The sequence below is a fragment of the Helicoverpa zea genome, chromosome 27 (genome assembly GCF_022581195.2).
Source record: "Helicoverpa zea isolate HzStark_Cry1AcR chromosome 27, ilHelZeax1.1, whole genome shotgun sequence".
Lineage (NCBI taxonomy): Eukaryota > Metazoa > Arthropoda > Insecta > Lepidoptera > Noctuidae > Helicoverpa > Helicoverpa zea.
In genome coordinates this window covers 5,115,440-5,136,391 of record NC_061478.1, presented here as the reverse complement: position 1 = coordinate 5,136,391, position 20,952 = coordinate 5,115,440, and the positions used below count along the sequence as shown (strand labels likewise).

The 20,952-nt window shown below is 38.8% G+C and overlaps 3 protein-coding genes across 3 annotated transcripts; 2 read left to right on the top strand and 1 right to left on the bottom strand.

The window, feature by feature from the left end:
• Positions 1-2,373: 2,373 nt before the first annotated feature.
• On the top strand, positions 2,374-3,630 carry LOC124643376. Its single transcript, XM_047182349.1, has 3 exons — positions 2,374-2,541; positions 2,730-2,879; positions 3,339-3,630. Exons 1-3 carry the CDS (start codon positions 2,494-2,496, stop codon positions 3,588-3,590), a joined length of 450 nt encoding a protein of 149 aa, XP_047038305.1. The 5' UTR covers positions 2,374-2,493; the 3' UTR covers positions 3,591-3,630.
• Positions 3,631-3,676: 46 nt separating this feature from the next.
• LOC124643375 lies at positions 3,677-4,599 on the top strand. The gene is made up of 2 exons (XM_047182348.1): positions 3,677-4,006; positions 4,076-4,599. The coding sequence occupies exons 1-2, from the start codon at positions 3,839-3,841 to the stop codon at positions 4,577-4,579; spliced, it is 672 nt and encodes a 223-aa protein (XP_047038304.1). The 5' UTR covers positions 3,677-3,838; the 3' UTR covers positions 4,580-4,599.
• A 2,519-nt stretch (positions 4,600-7,118) lies between these two features.
• On the bottom strand, positions 7,119-17,693 carry LOC124643374 (glucose-6-phosphatase 2). Its single transcript, XM_047182347.1, has 7 exons — positions 17,517-17,693; positions 15,956-16,120; positions 15,394-15,582; positions 14,691-14,821; positions 13,593-13,774; positions 12,786-12,907; positions 7,119-7,644 (listed from the first exon to the last, which is right to left on the bottom strand). The coding sequence occupies exons 1-7, from the start codon at positions 17,570-17,572 to the stop codon at positions 7,422-7,424; spliced, it is 1,068 nt and encodes a 355-aa protein (XP_047038303.1). The 5' UTR covers positions 17,573-17,693; the 3' UTR covers positions 7,119-7,421.
• Positions 17,694-20,952: the final 3,259 nt, after the last annotated feature.

Genomic DNA, 20,952 nt, shown 5'->3' with positions numbered 1-20,952 from the left:
CCATCACAATAGCCCAAGTAGTTTTCATCCATAGTTAGCAATAGTTTAGCACAGAACCGGGGATTGTCCTTGGGTACATTTCTATAGTGTATACAGGGATAATCGTCGGTTTTGTGTCACCATTTCATTAAAGTTGTCTCAAAAGGGCTTCAGCGTGTTGGCTTCGGCCCCACGTTCGCCTCCCAAAAATCCGGGACTCTATAGTCCCGAGGTCTGGAAAAGACATACATTTATAAAAAGCAGGATAATACATTAATTAATAACCATAGGTTCTATCAAAACACTTGATCATTATTTTGAAAAGGTTTCGTATGGCATTATCATATTGATAAAAGTTTATTAAATTATTAACTAGCCCCTGCCAGTGGATTCGCCCGAGTGAAATACTTGTACCCACATAATCACATACAATATACCTAGCCTGTATCACCCAGGGATAGTGCATCCCATCCCAATAGTGAAAGATTTTTTTCGATTAGTTCAGTAGTTTTGGAACCTTTAGGAACCTTTACAAACAAACAAAACATATCCTCTTTATCAAAATATTAAGTAACTAGCTTCTGCCCGCGACTTCGTACGCGGATCCTGTCCCTTATGCCAGCGACTACGGGGTCAGCAAAATCAAAGATCTGAATCGTCTGATATTGAATTTTAGGGGCCCGTTGACTTGAAAACATGTCCGTCCGCCCGATGACATTAGAAACGTTCCATATATTTAATTTTTGTACTTCAACGGCAAAAGCACAGCAGACTAAACAAAACTTTGAGAACTGAAGCGCATTAGGCGTGACCATAGGGATAAAAGTAGTGATTCTAATTAGTGCGCATTTAAGTTGTGTGTAGCAAAAATATTGCACGTATTATTACGTAAAAAAACATTAAATATTACTAAGATGACTAAGTCGTGGTGACTTCGTGAAAGTCACCACGAAGCCTAAACCACCAGGTTTAGGCTGCCTGTCCACCGGAGCGGAGCTAGGCTGCGGAGTGGAGAAACTGATATAATTCCCATAGTTTCCTATGTCCTAATCCACTAACATCCCATTACAATGGCCCAAGTAGTTTTCCTCCATAGTTAGCAATAGTTTAACACAGAACCGGGGATTGTCTTTGGGTTCATTTCTATAGTGCATAAAGGGATAATCGTCACCATTTCATTAAAATTGTCTCAAAAGGGCTTCAGCTTGTTGGCTTCGGCCCCACGTTTGCCTCCCAAAAATTCGGGACTCTGTAGTACCGAAGTATAGAAGAGACATACATACAAAATAACAATGAGATATAACGCAACAAAGTCGAAGAGTGGGGGCTCGTGACGTCACGTCTAGGTATGTAAAATTTGTACTAAGCAGTGACTTAACACAAAATTCAAGCGTGTTGTGTCTTCGTTATAATTTGTTTGTAAGAGAGAGAAAAGAAAAAATATGTGTCCATTATTTTAGGGTTATCTAAAAGACGGACTACTTAATTACTTTTTTTGATTCATCATACCTATTTTGTAACATTAATTTCTATACATTTCAAGTGTACTATTGCTCTTGAAGTTCCACATCAGGTGTACGGTGTACCAGATCTTCGATGTTAATACGTCAATAGCTTATGAGATTGAACAACTTTTGCTAAAACGTCATACCTTTACATGCTATAGTCTACCTGGGCTCCTGGAGTTCCACATCAGGTGTTTTAGATCTTCAATTTTTATTAGTCAATAGAGAGTGCTCATCAGATTGAACATTTTTTGCTAAAACGTCATACCTCTATATGCTATAGTCTAGCAGGGCTCCTGGAGTTCCACATCAGATGTTTTAGATCTTCAATTTTTATTAGTCAATAGAAAGACCTTATCAGATTGAACAACTTTTGCTAAAACGTCATACCTGTATATGGTACAGAGAAGCTGGGCTCTCGGGGTTCCACATCAGGTGTTCCAGATCTTCAAATTTATTATCTCAGCCGAAAATGCTCATCACATGAAACAATTTTTGCTATGGCACCATTTTTGTATCTCTTATAGTTTTGTTGGTCTGTTGGAGTTCTGCACCAGGTCTTCAAGTTTCGAAGATAAATTATAGCCCATATGTTGACCAGGCTTAATACTGATTCAACAATGAAAAAAACATTGAAATCCGTTCAGTAGTTTGGAAGATTAGCGTGTACAAACAAACAGACATACAGACAAACAGACAGAATTTTTTTTTTGGATTTGTGCTCCATTACTGGTTCTAAACCCCACCCAATTATTATTTTTTTAATATATTCAATGTACAGACACAGTTTTTTTACAGATTTATTATATGTATAGATAATAAGTTTGGACCTATCTATGACTATTTTGATAGTGATAAAATTATCAGAAGCTTTCGATTTCAATTATTCAATACCCAATACTTAATTTAGTTTTACCTATTATACATTTTTGTGCTACTGTTCGTAAGCAGTAGTGTCGAAAATTATATTTAGGAACTCTCAATTAAATATTCCTATTTATCTTTGACGATGGTCAGTGCTGACAATAGTTTTTCACCGACGAATCTATTCCATTATGTAAGTCTGATAAAAAAAAATGAAACTATTTCCCATAGTGGGGCAAAGAGTACCTTTAAATATCTTCTTTGATTTGTAAATCCTGAAATAGGTGCATTCAACTTAACAAACTCTTCAAGTTTGAACTTGAAGAGTTTTTACATCTACCGTTATTTGTATTTTTCTATTATTACTTGTATAATTTACAGGCAGAAATGCTACTCAAAGAATCGAAGCTTCGAGAAGCGAGTACCCAGCATAACACTAACAACTACAGCTGGTTGTCATCCAGAACTGGCCAGCATGAAGACTGGAAGACTAGTAAAGAGCTTGATGGATTTAAGCCGTTGATACAGAAGGTAGGATTTGGACCAATTTTTTATTATTAAGTAAGGCCTGTCAGCATCCATAACAGTAGACTCAAGCTGCATCCATCTCAAGTTGTCTGGTTTTGGCAATTGCGGTGATGGCTAAGTGCCTTTTAACCATTTACCATGGTGTTCTATTAAAAATGAGTAATCTGAACTTCAAAATTATGTAGATAATATTATAAAGAGGTAACAGATTTCTTTTGTGCCCTAAAAACTCCGAAACCACTGAACCAATTTGGAAAATTCTTTCACTGTTAGGAAGCTGCACTATTCCCGGTGATATAGACTCAATTTTATCCGGGTGCCAGTGCGTTTGGAACCGCGGGAAACAGATAATTTTTGGTTAATTTTCATGGTTGTATGAGCAAATACCGAAGAAACAGTCTCAGCCAGATCCACCAAAACTAAGACTAAAGCCTTTGTAAATAAAACTTCTTTGTCTAACAGCTATCATCGGAAAATTGCGCCAAAATCGCTGTCCAACTCGACAGTATGACAGAAGAAGTCGAATTATCCTCAACAGCCATCCTAAGAATATTCAAAAAACTTCTAGAAGAACAGACAAACATACAGCTAATGGACAAGAACGTCATAAAAGCTAAAGAAAGAGGAATCAAGAAGAATCGTGTGAACAAAGTACATCCGGTTTTAATACCTGATGGGAGGCAGCCTACAGTCTCATTTATTTTGTACACATAGAAGAACAAACTACTTTTAAAAATTAAACCTCATTGCATTACTGAAAAAGTTTTTATTGCTAGTAAAATAAGTTTTTATGGACCATAGATTATGTACATAAGGTTTTAAGACCTGTCAATGCCACCTACACGTCAATCAATGTCAAAATTTGACAGATGACATTTAACAAAATAGTGGAGTGTTCTCCAACAAAAATAAATAAATAATAGACAAAATGTAATAAAAATGAAACTACCAGAATAATAACGATGACAAATTCAAGTAAATCAAGCTTGTGTTCTTTGAAAAAGGAATCCGTACAAGACAGATTACTCACTTTTGCTATTAAAAATCTAATCAAGAGAATAATTATTTGTATTCGAACATTATGCTGCTTTCCTTTAGACAAAATAGTGCCCAGGGACCACACGAAAAATGTACATAGCATCTTTGTTTTATCAAAAGTTAGTCAAACAGTTGAGCATTTACCTGAATTTAAATTACAGATCATACCACGGCCAAGAGTATCCGACAGTAACGCTTCTAAAGCTAGGAGCCTGGGATCATCAAACAAAGCGGTTAAAACCAAAAGGTCCAAACACAGCCTTTTTAGAGGGAAAAGTTTAAAAAAGAACTTCGCCGAGCCCTCGATAATCATGTCGCAACCAGAAACGAAAATAGATTCGGAAAGTACGGTGCCAACTATTGATACTTCGATAAAAACTGAGGTTAAGTCTCGCGAAAATAGATGGAAAAGTATAATGCGGAAGGCTCCATGCAAATGCAATAAAAGATGGATGAAACAGTATGACTTAAAACCGCGGGAAAACTTCACGAGTTCGTGCACAGATAACGAAGACTCCGCTGGGGACGGTCCACTGACGCCCGCATTGGCCAAAAAAAAAACTAGACCATTAAGATGGAATCTGGTCCAAGAACAGAGCTTTGATAATCCATACGTTGAATATTTGAAAAAAGATGTTGTGCGCAGAGTTTGTTTAGAAACATGAATAAAGTTGTAGAAAATGTTTTTTGTAGTTTGCAGAAACAGAGCCCTATCGAATTACGAAATAGACTCCACCAAAGTATGTCAAAGCCGAAAATATTTAAACAATCAAAAGAATTTAGTAATATGCGCATAACCTGAAAATGGTTTGTTCAGTACAATAAGCTGAATTAATTAAAAAGCTTTTTGCGGGAGAAACCGCGGGAAACCGACCAGTTATTATGACGTAGTTAAAAGATTAGAATAAAACCACAAAAATATTAGTTAACGATTTTATTCATTTTACCCAAAAATTAAAAAAAAGACAGCTTTACCCAGTGCAAGTAACTTAATAAAAATTGCGCTATTACATTATATTTTTGGGAGAAGGTAAACAATTATATTACATAGCTGCTTAACATATAAAAAAGTAAAATTTTCCTATTTTCTCTTTTGTATAGGACTTGGTCCACCATGAAAAAAAAAACATATTTTTGGCAATATCACAGAGTTGCAATTAAAAATAAATATTATAGAATAAAAATATACACAAACCCGCATTTTGTACCACAGAATAGTAAATATACTTGTTAAGTTATAATTTACGTAAAAGTAAAATAAACTAAAAAAAAATTATAATAATGGCGTCCAAGACCGATTTCAGCCACGGCGGCTGTTCTCATATAAGGAGATCAGCGAGCTGCGCAGAACAAATTATAGTGCACAAGCATTTGAAAGAAAATTGTACCTAATTATTTTTTGACATTCTTATTCTAATGGAATTTCAATTGGATGTAAAAACAAAAATTGAATTGAAAATTGTGCTAATTAATATAAAAAGAGCCTACAAGCTAAGACAGATTGGCGAGGCGTAGTTAAAACTAAAGCTTATATAATAATATAAAACAGTCCTATTGCACTGTCAAATCATGGACCTGTCAAAGTCGTGTCATGGAACAGTCAAAGTTATGTCTCAGTCTAGTCAATGTTATGTAGTGGTACAATCAAATGCGAATCTTGGTGCAGTCAAAGTCAAAATCATATCTTGGACCAGTCAATGTCTTGGCATGGTAATTCAAATAATGTCTTCAACTAATCAAAGTCATATCGCGGTACAGTCAGTCGTATTATGGTACAGTCAGTCGTATTATGGTACAGTCAGTCGTATTACGGTAGAGTCAGTCGTATTATGGTACAGTCAGTTGTGTCATGGCACAGTCAAAGTCGTGTCATAGTACAGTCAAAACATGTCTTGGACTAATCAAAGTTGTGTCATGCTATGTCGTATCATACGTTACAGTCAAAGTCATGTCATGGTGCAGTCAAAGTCGTATCAAGTTACAGTCAAAGTCCTGTCAGGGTACAGTCAAAGTCGTGTCATGGCATAATCAAAGTCAAAGTCAAAGTCAAAGTCAAATCATTTATTTCATTTAGGCCTTTACAAGCACTTATGAACGTCAAAATTATAACTAAGTTTGATTCTAGTTGCCCATTCCAAAAGTAGCTTCCTATGGAGAAGAACGGGCAAGAAACTCCATGGTTACTCTTTTTAAAAATAATATAGTATTACAATTTGTATGTATTGATACATACAGTAAAAGCATGCGAAGATCATGTAGAATCACAAAGACAAATGAGGATAAAGTGACAATTAAAATGCTACATGGTGTTCACATTTACAAATTGGTTTATATTTTGGTACAAAGTTACAAACAAATAATCAAAAGATGAATACAATTTTATTTGCTGGTGTAATTTTAATTTGTTAATTAATTAGATATTGTCAGTATGTCCTATGGAGCAGGACCAGCATGTTTCCAAGCATTTTTATCTTGAATGTAATCTTCTAATTTATAATATGCTTGCTTACAAAGTGTGGCTTTTATATGAGTTTTAAACCGCATGTCATTTAGTTCCAGAATGTTGTCTGGTATTTTATTATAACATTTGACACAATATCCCATGAAAGATGTATGTACTTTAGATAATCTAAACTGCGGGATAGCTATCTTATTTTTATTTCTAGTGTTATAATTATGTCTATCACATATTTTTTCAAACAAATGTAAGTTTTTCCTAACATACATGATATTTTCATAAATAAATTGGCAAGGTACGGTCATGATATTAATTTTTTTAAACAGTTCCCTAAGAGATTCACGACTACGTAAGTTGTACATAGCTCTGACAGCTCGCTTTTGCAAGATAAATATGCATTCAATGTCAGCAGCTCGTCCCCACAGCAGAATGCCGTACGACATGATGCTGTGGAAGTAACTAAAATATACCAGTCTAGCTGTTTCTACGTCCGCTAGCTGCCTCATCTTTCTGATAGCATAGGCGGCCGAGCTAAGACGACCCGCAAGAGATGTAATGTGGGGTCCCCACTGTAGTTTTTTGTCAAGAGTGATTCCCAGGAAAACTGTTTGATTTATAAATTCTAGTTTTTTCACTATTAAGTATAATGTCACATTCACTAGTCGTGTCAATAAAGTACAGTCAAAGTCGTATCATGGTACAGTCAAAGTCGTATCATGGTACATTCAAAGTCGTATCAAGGAACAGTCAAATTCTTGTCATGGACTAGTCAATGTAATATCATTTTACAGTCAAAGTCATGTCAAAACACAGTAAAAACCAAAGTCATGAATTGAAAATCTACATAATAGCGAAAGCGGTGCAGCGGTGAAGAAAAAACATTTAAAAAACCCGGACTTGAAAAGAAGCATAGTTTACACAGGAGTGTAACAATAAAAAGGCTTATGATGATGACATCAAACTATCTTAACAAAGGCCTCTGATACTAAAAATTTACTTTGTTTTTAATTAAACTTTTTGACTGCAGTTAGTCAACTTTTTGACTAAACTTAGTCAGCTTTAGTCTTAGTTCTGAAAGGCCACATAGAAATAGTTGGCATGACTCGAAGTAACAACATAGGTTTGAGTCCAGCTAAAACGTACTGCACTATATAAAACCGGGTTGCATCCGCTTTGCACATATTATCTTGTATATGTTGGTAACCCATGAGAAATAATATTGTTGTGAATATAGATATTAGGAGTGAACGTTCTTTGGTGTAGTGGCGGTACCTGTAAGCAAAAATAGTTTAATTTTATAATATGTTTTTATCATCTGCCTAGCCTTTTAAGCAACAATTTTAGGGGTTGCAGAACCATATTTTGTCTCTCCTCGCCCTAACTGGGTGGGTGACGCGGACTCGTCTGTAGCTATAATCAGCTCAGCGGATCCCAACTGCACTCCTCCTACACTCAAGGAAAGGGGCTCGGGATACGTTGCAGCTAAGTGGGGCGAGGTCATCATCTTTGGTGTATACTTTTCACCGAATAGGACCCTTCCCGAGTTTGAAGATTTCCTGGACAGACTTGGGGCCTCTGTTCTTCGGATGGCACCAAGCCAGGTCTTGGTTATGGGGGACTTCAATGCGAAGTCTACTGCATGGGGCTCCCCCCGAGCTGACATACGAGGACGTGTTGTCGAAGAATGGGCGGCGGTAACTGGACTCGTTCTTTTGAATAGGGGGTCAGTTAACACGTGCGTGCGGTGGAACGGGGGTTCAATAGTGGATCTCACTTTCGCTACGCCGGCTCTGTCCGCGCGCGTACTAGATTGGCGGGTTGTGCAGGATACTGAGACCTTATCCGACCATAGATACATTCGTCTGGATGTATCTGTGTCTTCATACAATGACGCTGCTCCTCGACATTCGAATGCCCAAAAGTTTCCACGATGGGCACAAAACAAGCTTGATAGAGAATTACTGGAAGAGGCAGCCATTGTTCAGGCATGGCTATTGCCACCAACACGCTCAGAAGCGGCCGACGTCAACGTCGGGGCCCATCGTTTCCGGAGCGCCATGACGGCGATCTGTGATGCGGCCATGCCTCGTGTGCGGCGGCGACCTTCTAAGAAAGAGGTCTATTGGTGGTGTCAGGAGTTGGCAGGCCTTCGACAGGCCTGTATTCATGCGCGGAGGTGCTACTCTAGCGTTCGCAGGCGACGCCAGCGCAGCGACAGCCTTAACATCTTTGAGGCTGAGCTCTATGAGACGTATCAGGCTGCACGAGAAACTCTGCGGTTGGCGATAATCCGGGCGAAGGACCAAAGCAGAAGCGAGATGCTGGATGGCCTTAACCGCGATCCCTGGGGACGCCCGTATCTCTCGGCAAGGAACAAACTTCGTGCTCAGGGCCCCCCACTTACGGAGGCCCTCGAACCTCAGTACCTTAGCCAAGTAGTGGGAGCCCTATTTCCCAATCGGGCAGAACATGTACCTCCAGTTATGGCTCCGCCTGAGGAGCAACAGCACGATGAAGAGGAGATCCTGCCAATCACTGAGGCGGAGATGAATACTGCGATTTTAAAGGCGCGCTCCAAGAATAAAGCTCCGGGCCCGGATGGTATACCCTCCAAGGTACTAGCCACGGCACTGAGTGATGCGATGAAGGATCAGCTGAAGGAACTGTTCGACGCGTGTTTAACGTCGAGACAGTTCCCTGAGCCTTGGAAGGAGGGACGCTTAGTGCTTCTGCAGAAGCCGGGTCGGCCGCCGGATTCACCTTCGGCGTACAGACCCATTGTCCTGTTAGACGAAGCGGGTAAGATGCTGGAGGGGATTCTGGCCAGCCGCATAACTCGGCACCTTAATACGACTGGCCCCAACCTATCGGATGCCCAGTATGGCTTTCGGGCCGAATGTTCGACTGTGGACGCCATATTGCGCTTGAAAGCCGAGGCGAGGGAAGCGGTCTCGGGAGAGAATGTGCTGTTGGCGGTGTCGCTGGACATCGCCAATGCATTTAACAGTCTGCCATTCAGCTGCATAGGAGAAGCGCTCCAATTCCACGGAGTGCCTACATACCTGAGGCAGCTAGTGGCAGACTACCTTAGAGGACGGAGCGTCTGCTACCAGGGACGCGACGGGCGAATGGTACGGTGCTCTGTCACGTGCGGTGTTCCGCAGGGGTCAGTCCTAGGACCACTCCTGTGGAACATCGGATACGATTGGGCCCTGCGTGGCGGCTTTACTGCCGGGCAGGGTGCAATTTGCTATGCTGATGACACCCTTGTTACCGCTCGGGGTGAGACTTACGACGAAGCAGCTCAATCGGCAATCCAGTGCGTGTCCCTGGTCGTCAGCCGTATTGAAGCGCTCGGACTGCGCGTTGCACTGGAGAAGACGGAGGCCCTAGTATTTCATGGACCCCGGCGTCGTCCACCTGCTGGGCCCACCTTGCCCTTGGGACTACAAGGGTAAGAGTTCAAACTAAGATGAAATACTTGGGCCTGGTAATAGACCGATTGTGGAACTTTCGCGAGCACTTCTTACAGCTTCAGCCAAAGTTAATCAATGCTGCGTCCTCCCTTGGTCGATTGTTGCCGAACTCGGGCGGACCAAGCGCGATATGTCGGCGGCTATACACGGGGGTGGTTAGGTCGATGGCGCTCTATGGAGCACCGGTGTGGGCAGATTCTTTGAGGAGTCCCTTAAATAGGGCTTTACTGCGTAAGCCACAGAGGATCATGGCGAACAGAGTCATCCGCGGATATAAGACCGTTTCTGCGGAGGCCGCATGCGCCCTGGCTGGAACCCCCCCGTGGGATGTAGAGGCACAAGTGCTCGCGGAGATTTATTTCCGGAGAGCTAATGCTCGCTCGAGCGGCGACTGTCCTCCGCCCGAGCTTGTGAGAAGATGGCGCGAGCAGGCGCAGGAGGATGTCCTGTCCGAGTGGAAGGAGAGACTGGCGGCGCCTACTGCTGGTCATTGGACTGCGGCGGCAATAGGGCCAATTCTCGAAGAGTGGGTGGGAAGAAGGCACGGAGTGCTGTCCTTCCGTATCACCCAAATTTTGACCAACCATGGTTGCTTCGGCTACTACCTGCATAAGGTGGCTAAACGGGAACCTACCCCCGTGTGCCACCAGTGCGGTAGTAGCCCAGATACAGCGCAGCACACCATTGAGCTGTGTCCCGCCTGGGACGAGCAGCGCAATGCGTTGGCGGCAAATACCGGACAGGACTTCTCGCTGCCGAATTTGGTGAGGGTGATGATCGGCAGCGAGGCCGGCTGGAAAGCCATAGATACCTTCTGCGAACAAGTAATATCGCAGAAGGAGGCGGCGGAGCGGGTCCGTGAGGCAGACGCTCATGCGGACCCAATTCGTCGCCGGAGGGTGGGCAGGCGTCGGACGCGTTACGCCGGCCAGATGCCGCCCTAGCAGCAGCCAGTGGGTAGCAGACCGGGGAACTCCTGCTACCTGCATTGCACGAGCTGCTGCTGAGATGGATCGCCAGTAGATGGAGGCGACCAGCCACTGCCGAGAGGTCACGAAAGTCGTCTTTGGTCCTCGTGGCCCCTCTCTAAAAGGCAGAAGACGGCACAAACGCTGAGGTTTTTAGTGGGTGCAAGCCCCACATAACCTCACCGTCTCCCCGGGCGGTGTGTGTATGCGTCAGGCATTTTCCGCAGCTGAAACAAAAAAAAAAAAAAAAAGGTACTCGTACCAATCTTACAGAATGCAGCTGAGTACGAGTATGTTATATGGAGCGACTGCCTATCTGATCTCCTCAACCCAGTTACTCGGACATCCTGATGCCCCTTGGTAAGACTGGTTGTCAGACTTTCTGGATACTGGATACCCGTAACGACTGCCAAACATTTCAAAATTGTTCGTCAACCGGGACCCAACAATTTTTCGTATTTTAATGTATTTTTCGTTTTTATTTTAATTTATCGTGCCTTCCGAAACACTAACGTCTATGACTATGATGATGATAATGATGACTATGATGATGACTATGATGACAATGATGATAATGATGAGTATGGTGACGATTACTAAGATGATGATGATGACTATGATGATGGTGATGATGACTATGATGACAATCTTCATAGTTCATCTTTGCCAACATTATGTATATTAGACAGAACCTACATTTATATACCAAAAAAAGTGAAGTCCATAGCATTACTACTAGAAATAAGCATAAACTGTGTGTACCCTATCACCGGCTTCATAAAGTGCATGACACATTTCTGGGTTTAGGTATTCGTTTTTATAATAAGCTTCCTTTGACCTTACAAGAACTGCCGTTTAATAAATTCAAGGAACAAATTAAGGCTGTTCTTATAAAAAAGGCATATTACACCATCAATGATTATTTGAATGATAAAAATAGTTGGTCGCCATGATGAACGCAAGACAGCTATATTAGCTATATTATTTAGATAATTTAAATTTCTCCCATTCAATCTCTTGACTCAATGACATTTATTTTATTTTTATTTATTATTTAATTATTATTTTTTAATGTTTTTACATTATTGACAAGATACATTCTTTGTATTAATTTTCTGTTTTGGATTTTAGTAAATAATACTACTTAGCGGGATCTGATAATTTAATCTTGATATTGAGTTGTGTAGCAGTGAGTACGTCATGCTCCCTTAGACGGCACTGCTTGCGGTAGCGTCGGCGGTCGGGTTGCCTCCCTCCCTCAAAAATGTGCGAGGGGGGCGATGGCTGATCCTCGCGTTATGCTCGTGAACGGGTGCTGCTTGTGGTGCCAGGTCGTCTTACTGACTATACATTAGTTTTTTTGTTTTTATTTGTAAACTCTTTTTATTTTACATATGTTCTGGCTGAGCGGTCTAATTTACTAGTTTACAAAATAATAGCACATGTAGGTGGGCACTCCCTGATATTCTATTAAGTGTAAATATTTGGAGGCTATAATTTTCTGTTCATCAAACATATTCAATGCTTGAGTTAGGTGAGTGCTAGCTAGCATGTGGTGTATACATTATTTTTACTGTATTGTCCTCTTTTGTAATATACAAATTAAATTGTATACAAATGTACATATCAAACAATGTTTAAGGTTCTTCTAACCGAACAGACAGACATGTGTTGCTGGGGAGTTTGTTGCGCCACTTCTTCTTCCCAGCAAAAACACATAGGAAGTGGTGAAGGGTGGGCGTTTTTGGGGGAAAAGTGCTGTTTTGCAGCCAAGTTTGAATAAATGACTTTTGATTTTGATTTTGATTTTGATTCAATGATGATAATGATGAGGATGATGTCATTTACTAAGATGATGATGATGATGACTATGATGACATTGATGATGATTCTAACGATGAGTATGGTGACGATTACTATGGTGATGATGATAACGACTGTGATGATGATGATGACGGTGTATACTTACTCAGCTACAGCAGGGGTGACGCACAGCGCCCATCCCATGAGACTGCCAGTAGAGTGCACCAGCGCGTACATAGGCGTTGTGGATACGCGGATCGATTCAGGGTTTTCGCACCAACGGAAGGCCTGGGAACAATTATTATTATTTACTAGCTGTTTCTTCTGATTTCACCTAAGTTACTCGGGAGTAGTCTAACTTCCCAACAGTGAAATAATTTTTCCAATCAGTTCAGTAGTTTCGGAGTATTTATAATTCCAAAAAGAACCGTTATTTAAATGGTCGCCAGTTAGAATAAACGAGTACTCTTACGAGATACCAATTGGTTGTCTCAGGTACTGATTACTTTTATTATACGTGTCTTATTGGAGTCCTATGTAGTGAGTTTGGAGCCACTCACACCTCTTTACACCTAGACAAATCACTCACCCACTCACACTCATATTCACTCATTCACCCCCATATTGTACTTTTGCACTATTGCGCAAAAATCTTACAATGGTAATAATTATTATTTACAAAGTTTTTGAATTAAAATAAATAATTGAAAAAAAAAGGAGGAGTTTTTTGATGCAATTTTTTAAACATTTATATTTATAGTAAGTGTATATATTAGGTAATAAGTTAGTTGTATGTTGTATATATATTTATTATAGGCTAATTTACTTAAATGTACAAAATAATGAAAAGTAAAAAAAATATAATAAACCTTATTGAAAAAATAATATATTGATATGTTATTAATTCTTTCCGCTGTCCCTGAAAAAAAACCTTAAATTCTATTCTTACCTACTTTTTCTATGTAAATCTCACCAGTTGCACAGTATAGTGCGGGTCTGTGCCTGCGGCTCGCAGACTGCAGTACGTGGCGACGGCTGCGAGCGCGGCGGCCGCGGCCCCCCCCGCGCGCCACGCCGCGCGGGGCGAGGCCACGCCGTACTGCCAGATCAACGGGTCGGACACGTAGATGCAGAGAGCTGGCGCTAGGAATGAACCTGCGGGGGTGAGAGTGAGTTAGTGTGTGAGTTTAAGAGTGGGTGAGTGAGAGAGTAAGGTAAAGAGTGGGCTAGAGTAGGTGAGTGAGTCAAAGAGTGGTTGAGTGAGTACGTGGTTTATGTGTGAGTGAGTGGGTGGGTTGATGTTGTTGTGTGAGTTGATGTGTAAGAAAATCTTGGGGCGGGGTAGGTAAATATGTCTGAGAAATAATATTTTTTCTTTTCTCTCACAGACAAAAATAACAACGAAAACACGATACATTTTAATTTACAGCTACAAATACGTAAACCTGACGTGTAGTGAATTATTAATGTTTTGGTAAAATAAAAAATATTGTCATCATCATGATATGACCTGTATTTTGTCATCATCATGATATGACCTGTATTTTGTCATCATCCAATAGACGGACTAGTTGGAATCTCATTTCTAATCAGAATATTTCAAACCTGGCTTATTGGTGAGAGGGAGTTTAAGAGTGTGAGTATATGTGTAAATTAGGTGGAGAGTCACTGTTAAGTGTAAGGGGCTTTTGAGGTGCTATTCTTATGTAATTTTTTTAAGAGAAAATGTGTTTATTTATTAAACCTAATTTCAATAAATGTTTTTTTTTTTTTTCATTTTTGACTTTGATTAAGTGTGTCTGCTTGTAGAATGTTTGTTTATAAATTATATAACTACATGTATTTGTTGTTGAGTGTTAGTCAGCAGTTAAATTAAAAAGAGTAAGCATGGTGTTTCTTGCCCATTCTTCTCCATAGGAAGCTACTTTTGGAGCGGGCAACTAGAATCAAACTTATTTATATTTTTGACGTTCATAAGTGTTTGTATAATATGCCTAAATGAAATAAATGATTTGACTTAGACTTTCAATTAAGTGTGTGAATGAGTGAGTGACAGTGAGTTACAACTCACCCACTAGGGCTCCAAGTAGACACTGGTGCGGGAAGTGGGTGGCGATAAACAAGCGCGCTAGCATTACGGAGATCAGCGCGGCCACACACAGAGGGTACATCAGGCACTTCCACCACGAGATGTAGCACTTTCTGTTGACAATTGGTTAAAGTACTTAAGGCTCAAGTTCACTGACACGATAAAATTCTGTGTTCTTAAAACAACTGTTTATTTTTTTTTAATTAAGTGAAAATTCATAGTAAACCGTTGTCTTAAGAAATATAGGCATTTATTTGGATGTATAAAACTTGTAAGATAAATAAGGCAAAGATTAGGTACCTAAAAATAAACACATAAGTACTTTTTATGGGGGCGCTCTAAAATAGTGATTCTATACTATTTAAAATACATCATCTGTGTAACTATCACAGTTCATGGTATACAGCCTGATACAGAAGGAAAAGCGAAGTTTTAGTTCTGTGTTTAAAGATTTCCCAAAAAGAGAGAAGGTTACCAATTCGGATGTTTGTATTTTTTCTATGGTACAGAGCCAATACTCAAGTCTTTATTAGCATTCCATATGTTATACAGGTTATACATTTTACAGTCTAGAAACAATATGGCTCCTACAGGGCACAGCTAAAAGAAGTTTAACAGTAGCTTATTACTAAATTATACTTAACAACATTTTAGTATACATGTGAGAGCTAGCCTTAGAGCTTACCTATCATGCATAACATGTGACAGCCACATCAGTGACAGTATCAACATCATGGCTGCCGTAGTAGAATGGCCAGACGGAGAGCCCGGACCTGTCTCACAAGTCTGCAGTGTCTGACGCAGAACTGGTTTCTCGTCTGTGTAGAATGTGGTCTCTCGGACCCACCAGTATGGTCGGTCTTCTAGGAGCCACCTGGAATTTGAAAAAAGATGCTTCAATGCTTATGAGGGTATGTTTTTGGAATAAATTAAAATTTATTATCAGCAAAAGGAAAACCAGTCAGTTAAATAAATGTATTCTTTTTCAGATATGTACATAGTTCGTTAATAATCGAAATCTCTTGCTATATGATAATTTCTATCGGATATACACCTTTTGTGAGTAGTATCATAGGAAAAAATCATCATCAATTAATCATCTTTTTCCTTTTGCAGGTATGCTGGAAGAGATTTCTTTAGAAATAAGCATTACCTTTGTAAATTCTTTCTTTCCTGTCATCTTTCTTTATTATGTGTGTGTACAAAAATTTGTAAATAAATAAATAAAAAATATAAAATCCCATTACCATTTCATAAGAGCATTCAGCCAGCCTCCGACCCCTAAACAAAGGAGCAACTGGGCAGCAAACACAGAGTCTAGGATAGACATGATCGGGAACAGGTAGTCTACCATCAGCTGAGGGTCGCACATGTGGTTTATGAGCTCAAAGTACGAGTCATAGTCTGCGAGCCTGGAATAGAGACACATAATACCATTGTAACAGCTTAATATGTCAATGAAATAAAAAGTAACTATCAAGTATGTTAGGAAACTTCAAGTCGCTATGATGGATCATTCACTGTTCGTGCTGTTAGGCTGTGGAATACCCTTCCGCATTCTATACGCGAGAGCTCATCATTGGATATGTTTAAGAGACGAGTTAAGGAACATCATTTATCAACATGACCTTTGTATATTTCTGTATATATTTGTATATATTATATTGTATATATTTCATGTAATTATAAAAGGTATATATTTAATTTATTATAAGGAATTATTCATATAGATTCTTTTTATTAGTATAAAGTTGCACATTTGCCCTACCCCATCAAATCACTCTTTCACTCTTAAGGTTGGCTGGAAGAGAACCCAACACTGGGTTAAGCTCGCCATTGTACATTATCTCTCTGTATTCAGTGTGTCTCTCTGAATTTACGTGTGCAATAAAGAATAATAAAACTTTTGTAGATAAAAAATATGATGTATGATACAGCACTAAGCAAGTTGCTATCAATCTATCACGCTAGTCAGAGATAAAAAATTATGATTTAAGATTTTATTTAAAAATAAAATGAGAACAGTTTGTTAATTAATGGCCCATTATCAGTAGTTCATGTGTTTCATGTTTGATAAGTATGTACTTATGTAGAAAGTCTTTTAGTTTAGTGCCTACTCTAATGAAGTATAACAATGAATATATATCTACACTAATATAGGGAAACATGTTGTTGTATCACTTGACGCTGGAAGCAGGTCGCCTACAACAGGTATCTGTGGAGATCTAAGGGGGAGGCCTATGTTCAGCAGTGGACGTCCTATGGCTGAGATGATGATGATGATGATGATGTTGTATCTACCGAAAATGATTTACTTGTTTGTACCCTAAAGGCACCAACACTGCTGAACCAATTCGAAAAATTATTTCACTGTTGGTAAGCTACCTATCCCTGAGTAACATAGGGTATATTTTGTCCGGATATGGGCAGTATTTCCAATGGGACATGAGTGAAATAGCTAGTCTAATATAAGTGAATGAAAGATTCCAATCATCTCTTTTCCTATAGTGTGACATAATTAGATTTAGCCATGAAGACACTTTTTTATCCTTTAAAGATCATGTTCTTGGGCCAAGATCTGATAAGAACATTTAAAAAAGGTTCTAACTAATCACCAATTTATAAAAAAGCCGGCGGCAAAAAGCCTAAGAATAAACCATTCAAATATGCTTTGCTCGTTATACATGTGCTATAGTAAATTCCCTTACTAATAGACTTGGCAACCGATTGTATGTTAAATCTATAAGAAGTTGGAAACTACGACATTTCAATTAAATATTATAGGTATAAATAATTTTAGTATATTACCAGTATTGCACACATTCTATGCAGGTGACGCCAAGCGCGTAGATTTGTTCCATCATAGCTGCTTTTTTTATTGAAATTTAATTAAAACATTGTTGTATTATGTAACGGAAGTTATTTTTGTTCAGTTAAATATTCCTGTTTTAAACCAAAACAAATAGCACGGGCAAATTTTGATAACGAAACTAATGTCACTGTCAAAGTTACGTTTCACTTGACGTAATAAAAAAACGCTTTTCATTGTCTTTTTTCAGATATTTTTATAAATTTTATTTCAATTCTACATAATATGTATGAAAATTGATAATTATTTTTATCGTATGGATATCGTGATAATATTATGAATACTACATTTAAAAAATAGTTATGTGTTACCGCCATCTAGTATGGAATAGAAGAACTAGGGTTTTGAAACGTTTTATGTATTGCTACTCAACAATAGATGGCACTACTATGTTTTAAACACTCGTTGCTCTTCTGTAAATTACTCTAATGAAGAAAATACCTACTAATTAAACAAAAACAAGAGTTGTTACCTATACTATAAAATTATGAAAACACCAGGTACAAAGACTTTCATTTTTAGGTATCTTTTGACTCAGCACGGTTATCGGCCAATTAGTAGTAAGTTATAGGTACAGTAAAATCTTTTAAGTTTACTTAACGTCGTGTGTTATTAAAATCACCCAAAATGGGAGTCTATTAAAACATGAATAATGTCTCAAATTTAATTTCATAAGTCTTACACGCTGATGAAAAACTGTCCATCTTTATAAATCACAATTTTACTATTATTTCTTAGTTAAATTGGCTGCAATAAACAAAAAAACAATATTGTGAGATTATCAAAAGGGTAACGTGTTAACGCGACGCTAGATGGCGCTGCACTCCCTCGGGACCTGTGAGGGAGGATTATTGTTTTAATAATTGAATATTATACTATGGTAGCGATACGCAGGGCAGCGCAAGTTTGAAACACGACTAGGAATATTTTTGAATGTAAAAAAGGTATGATATGATACAGTTCTTGAAGGAACTGAAAATTTATTCAGAGATTGACCACCTTACTGCCACGATCACCTTTACCATTTTAATCACCACAAACTTTTTTTTTTTTTTTAGTAAGCATTATAAATAATAAATACTTTCCTATTAGTAGATAAATATCATACAGAAATTTTGCCTAAGTACATACATATCATTGGTCAAATTAAACTGAATTGAGTGAAATTATGTAGTTTTAATTGTTTGAAGCTTGACATGTCTTATAACAAGAAAATTGAATAACATAGGTAGGTACTTAATCTATATAAATAAAAATGAATTGTTGTTCGTTAGTCTGATTAAAACTCGAGAACGGCTGGGCCGATTGAGCTGATTTTGGTTTTAACATGTTTGTAGAGGTCCAGGGAAGGTTTAAACGATACGAAGTTCGCGGGATCAGCTAGTAGATGATAAATAAATTTCATGAAAAGCTCCTCGCCAGAAGAAATCAGAATTCGTAGATGTAAAGAGGGTTTTAGTTAAATAGACTGGAAGCATAACCAAGCATACTAAATTGGGAAGAGGCTAGGCAGGTGATGTCAGGACGTAGCTCTTCTTACGTACCTACCTACAAAGAGCAAGTCAAATTTCATTGAACGATACCTACATGTTGTTTTTACTAGAGTCTTATAGTAGGTTTACCATAGACGTGCCTCAATACTAATACAGCGCAGACACAATCTATTGTGAGGAGTGTACACCGATATAAACTTCGCTCAGATTTGGCCAAATTTAATCTTAGCAGCGGCGGCGATGAGCGTGAGTTGAAGGGAGGATATATCCTACAATACGTCTGAAGATATTTGTTGAAATATATGTTAGGTAGGTACTTACTATGTGATCAGTGAGCAGGTAGTGACTAAACTAAATCGCGCCATTTTATAACAAAACATAAACACACAAAATGGGGAAAATATGTGTCACAATTAGGGCTGCCATCTCGAATTTCGCCAAACCCGGACATTTGGCGCATTTTTTCCCCGAACGAGTACGATTTTTTTTAAACAAATAATAGCTAATTTGTAATCCATTTAATATTAACATATACTTAAATTAAATGAGGTACTTACTGAAAAGTGACTTACATGAAAAGTGTCCGGGCTTTCCCCGGACACTTCTTGAAACCCCGCCCGGACGGCCCCCGGACGGCCTCCAAACGAGGACAAATCCGGGGAAACCCGGACGGATGGCAGCCCTAGTCACAATTGCGATGCCTCTCTTCATTTGGCTAAGTATATTGAGTCATTTTAAAATGCTCAAAATTAATAATGGAATTAAACATAGGTACTTTACTACCTTTTTTCAATTATTATCTCTCCTTCCTAATGTTTCTTCTCCACTTCGCTCCATCTGACATTGCTATCAGATCTTTTTCTCAATTAGTATAAAAAGAAAAACTGAAATTTTGTTTGAGCTAATTTCGGGTAGGTACAACAGGATCGATTTGAGAAAAAATCCTTCACTTTTTATACAGCTGCGCAGAGTAGTTTCTATGGGATGCTGGTGTAACTGGCACAATCTTAAATATTATCTCTTTAAAGAACAACTAGTTTCCGCACGCGGCTTCGCCCGCGTAGAGTTCGGTTTCATCGCGTTTCCAAAAGAATTCTTCAAAATTCCGGGATAAAACCTATCCTATGTTTTTTCTCAAGGTCAACTCTACCTCTATACCAAATTTTTTATTAAAATCAGTTCAGTGGACAGACCGACTACTTTCGCATTTATAATATTAGTAGGGATTCGTTATTTCGCATTATAACTAATCGTGTTGGCTGCTAACATATATGCAGCTGGGTATATTATGAATATCTTCAGACACATCTCCCGAACATCAAGTCCGTACAAGCCGTTATCTCGTAAACGTGGTATGATCACGTAAAATTATTGCGTTAAAATATAATCTGCGCTCAGGACGGGTGGAGGTCTGATACCTAGCTATGTAGGTATCGTATACCTCTATTATATTCACGCTAGGAGTGAAGTTGGGTAAGCAGCATTGTAGGTGCGGGGGATAAAATCCTGAGTTTTATAATTTTTTTATTAATTAGAAATCGTTTGAACTAAAAAAAAATCTTATACTTACGTTATTGTTGTTTCAGTACAGTGATCAATAAAATATAATCTGCGCTCAGGACGGGTGGAAGTCTGATAGGTAATATTTATGTAGCTATGTTTGTATTATGTTCCCGCTAGGAGTGCAGTTAGGTTAGGTAAGCAGAATTGAAGGTGTTGGGGATGAAATTTTGTCTTGACTTTTATATACCTAAAGGGCTTGATATTTACGTGTTAATAGTACCTAAGTCAGATACTGGATTAATTTCTTTGTTTTAGTTTTGAAGTCGTTACCTAATAATATAATCTGCGCTCAGGACGGATAGTCTGATACCTAGCTAAA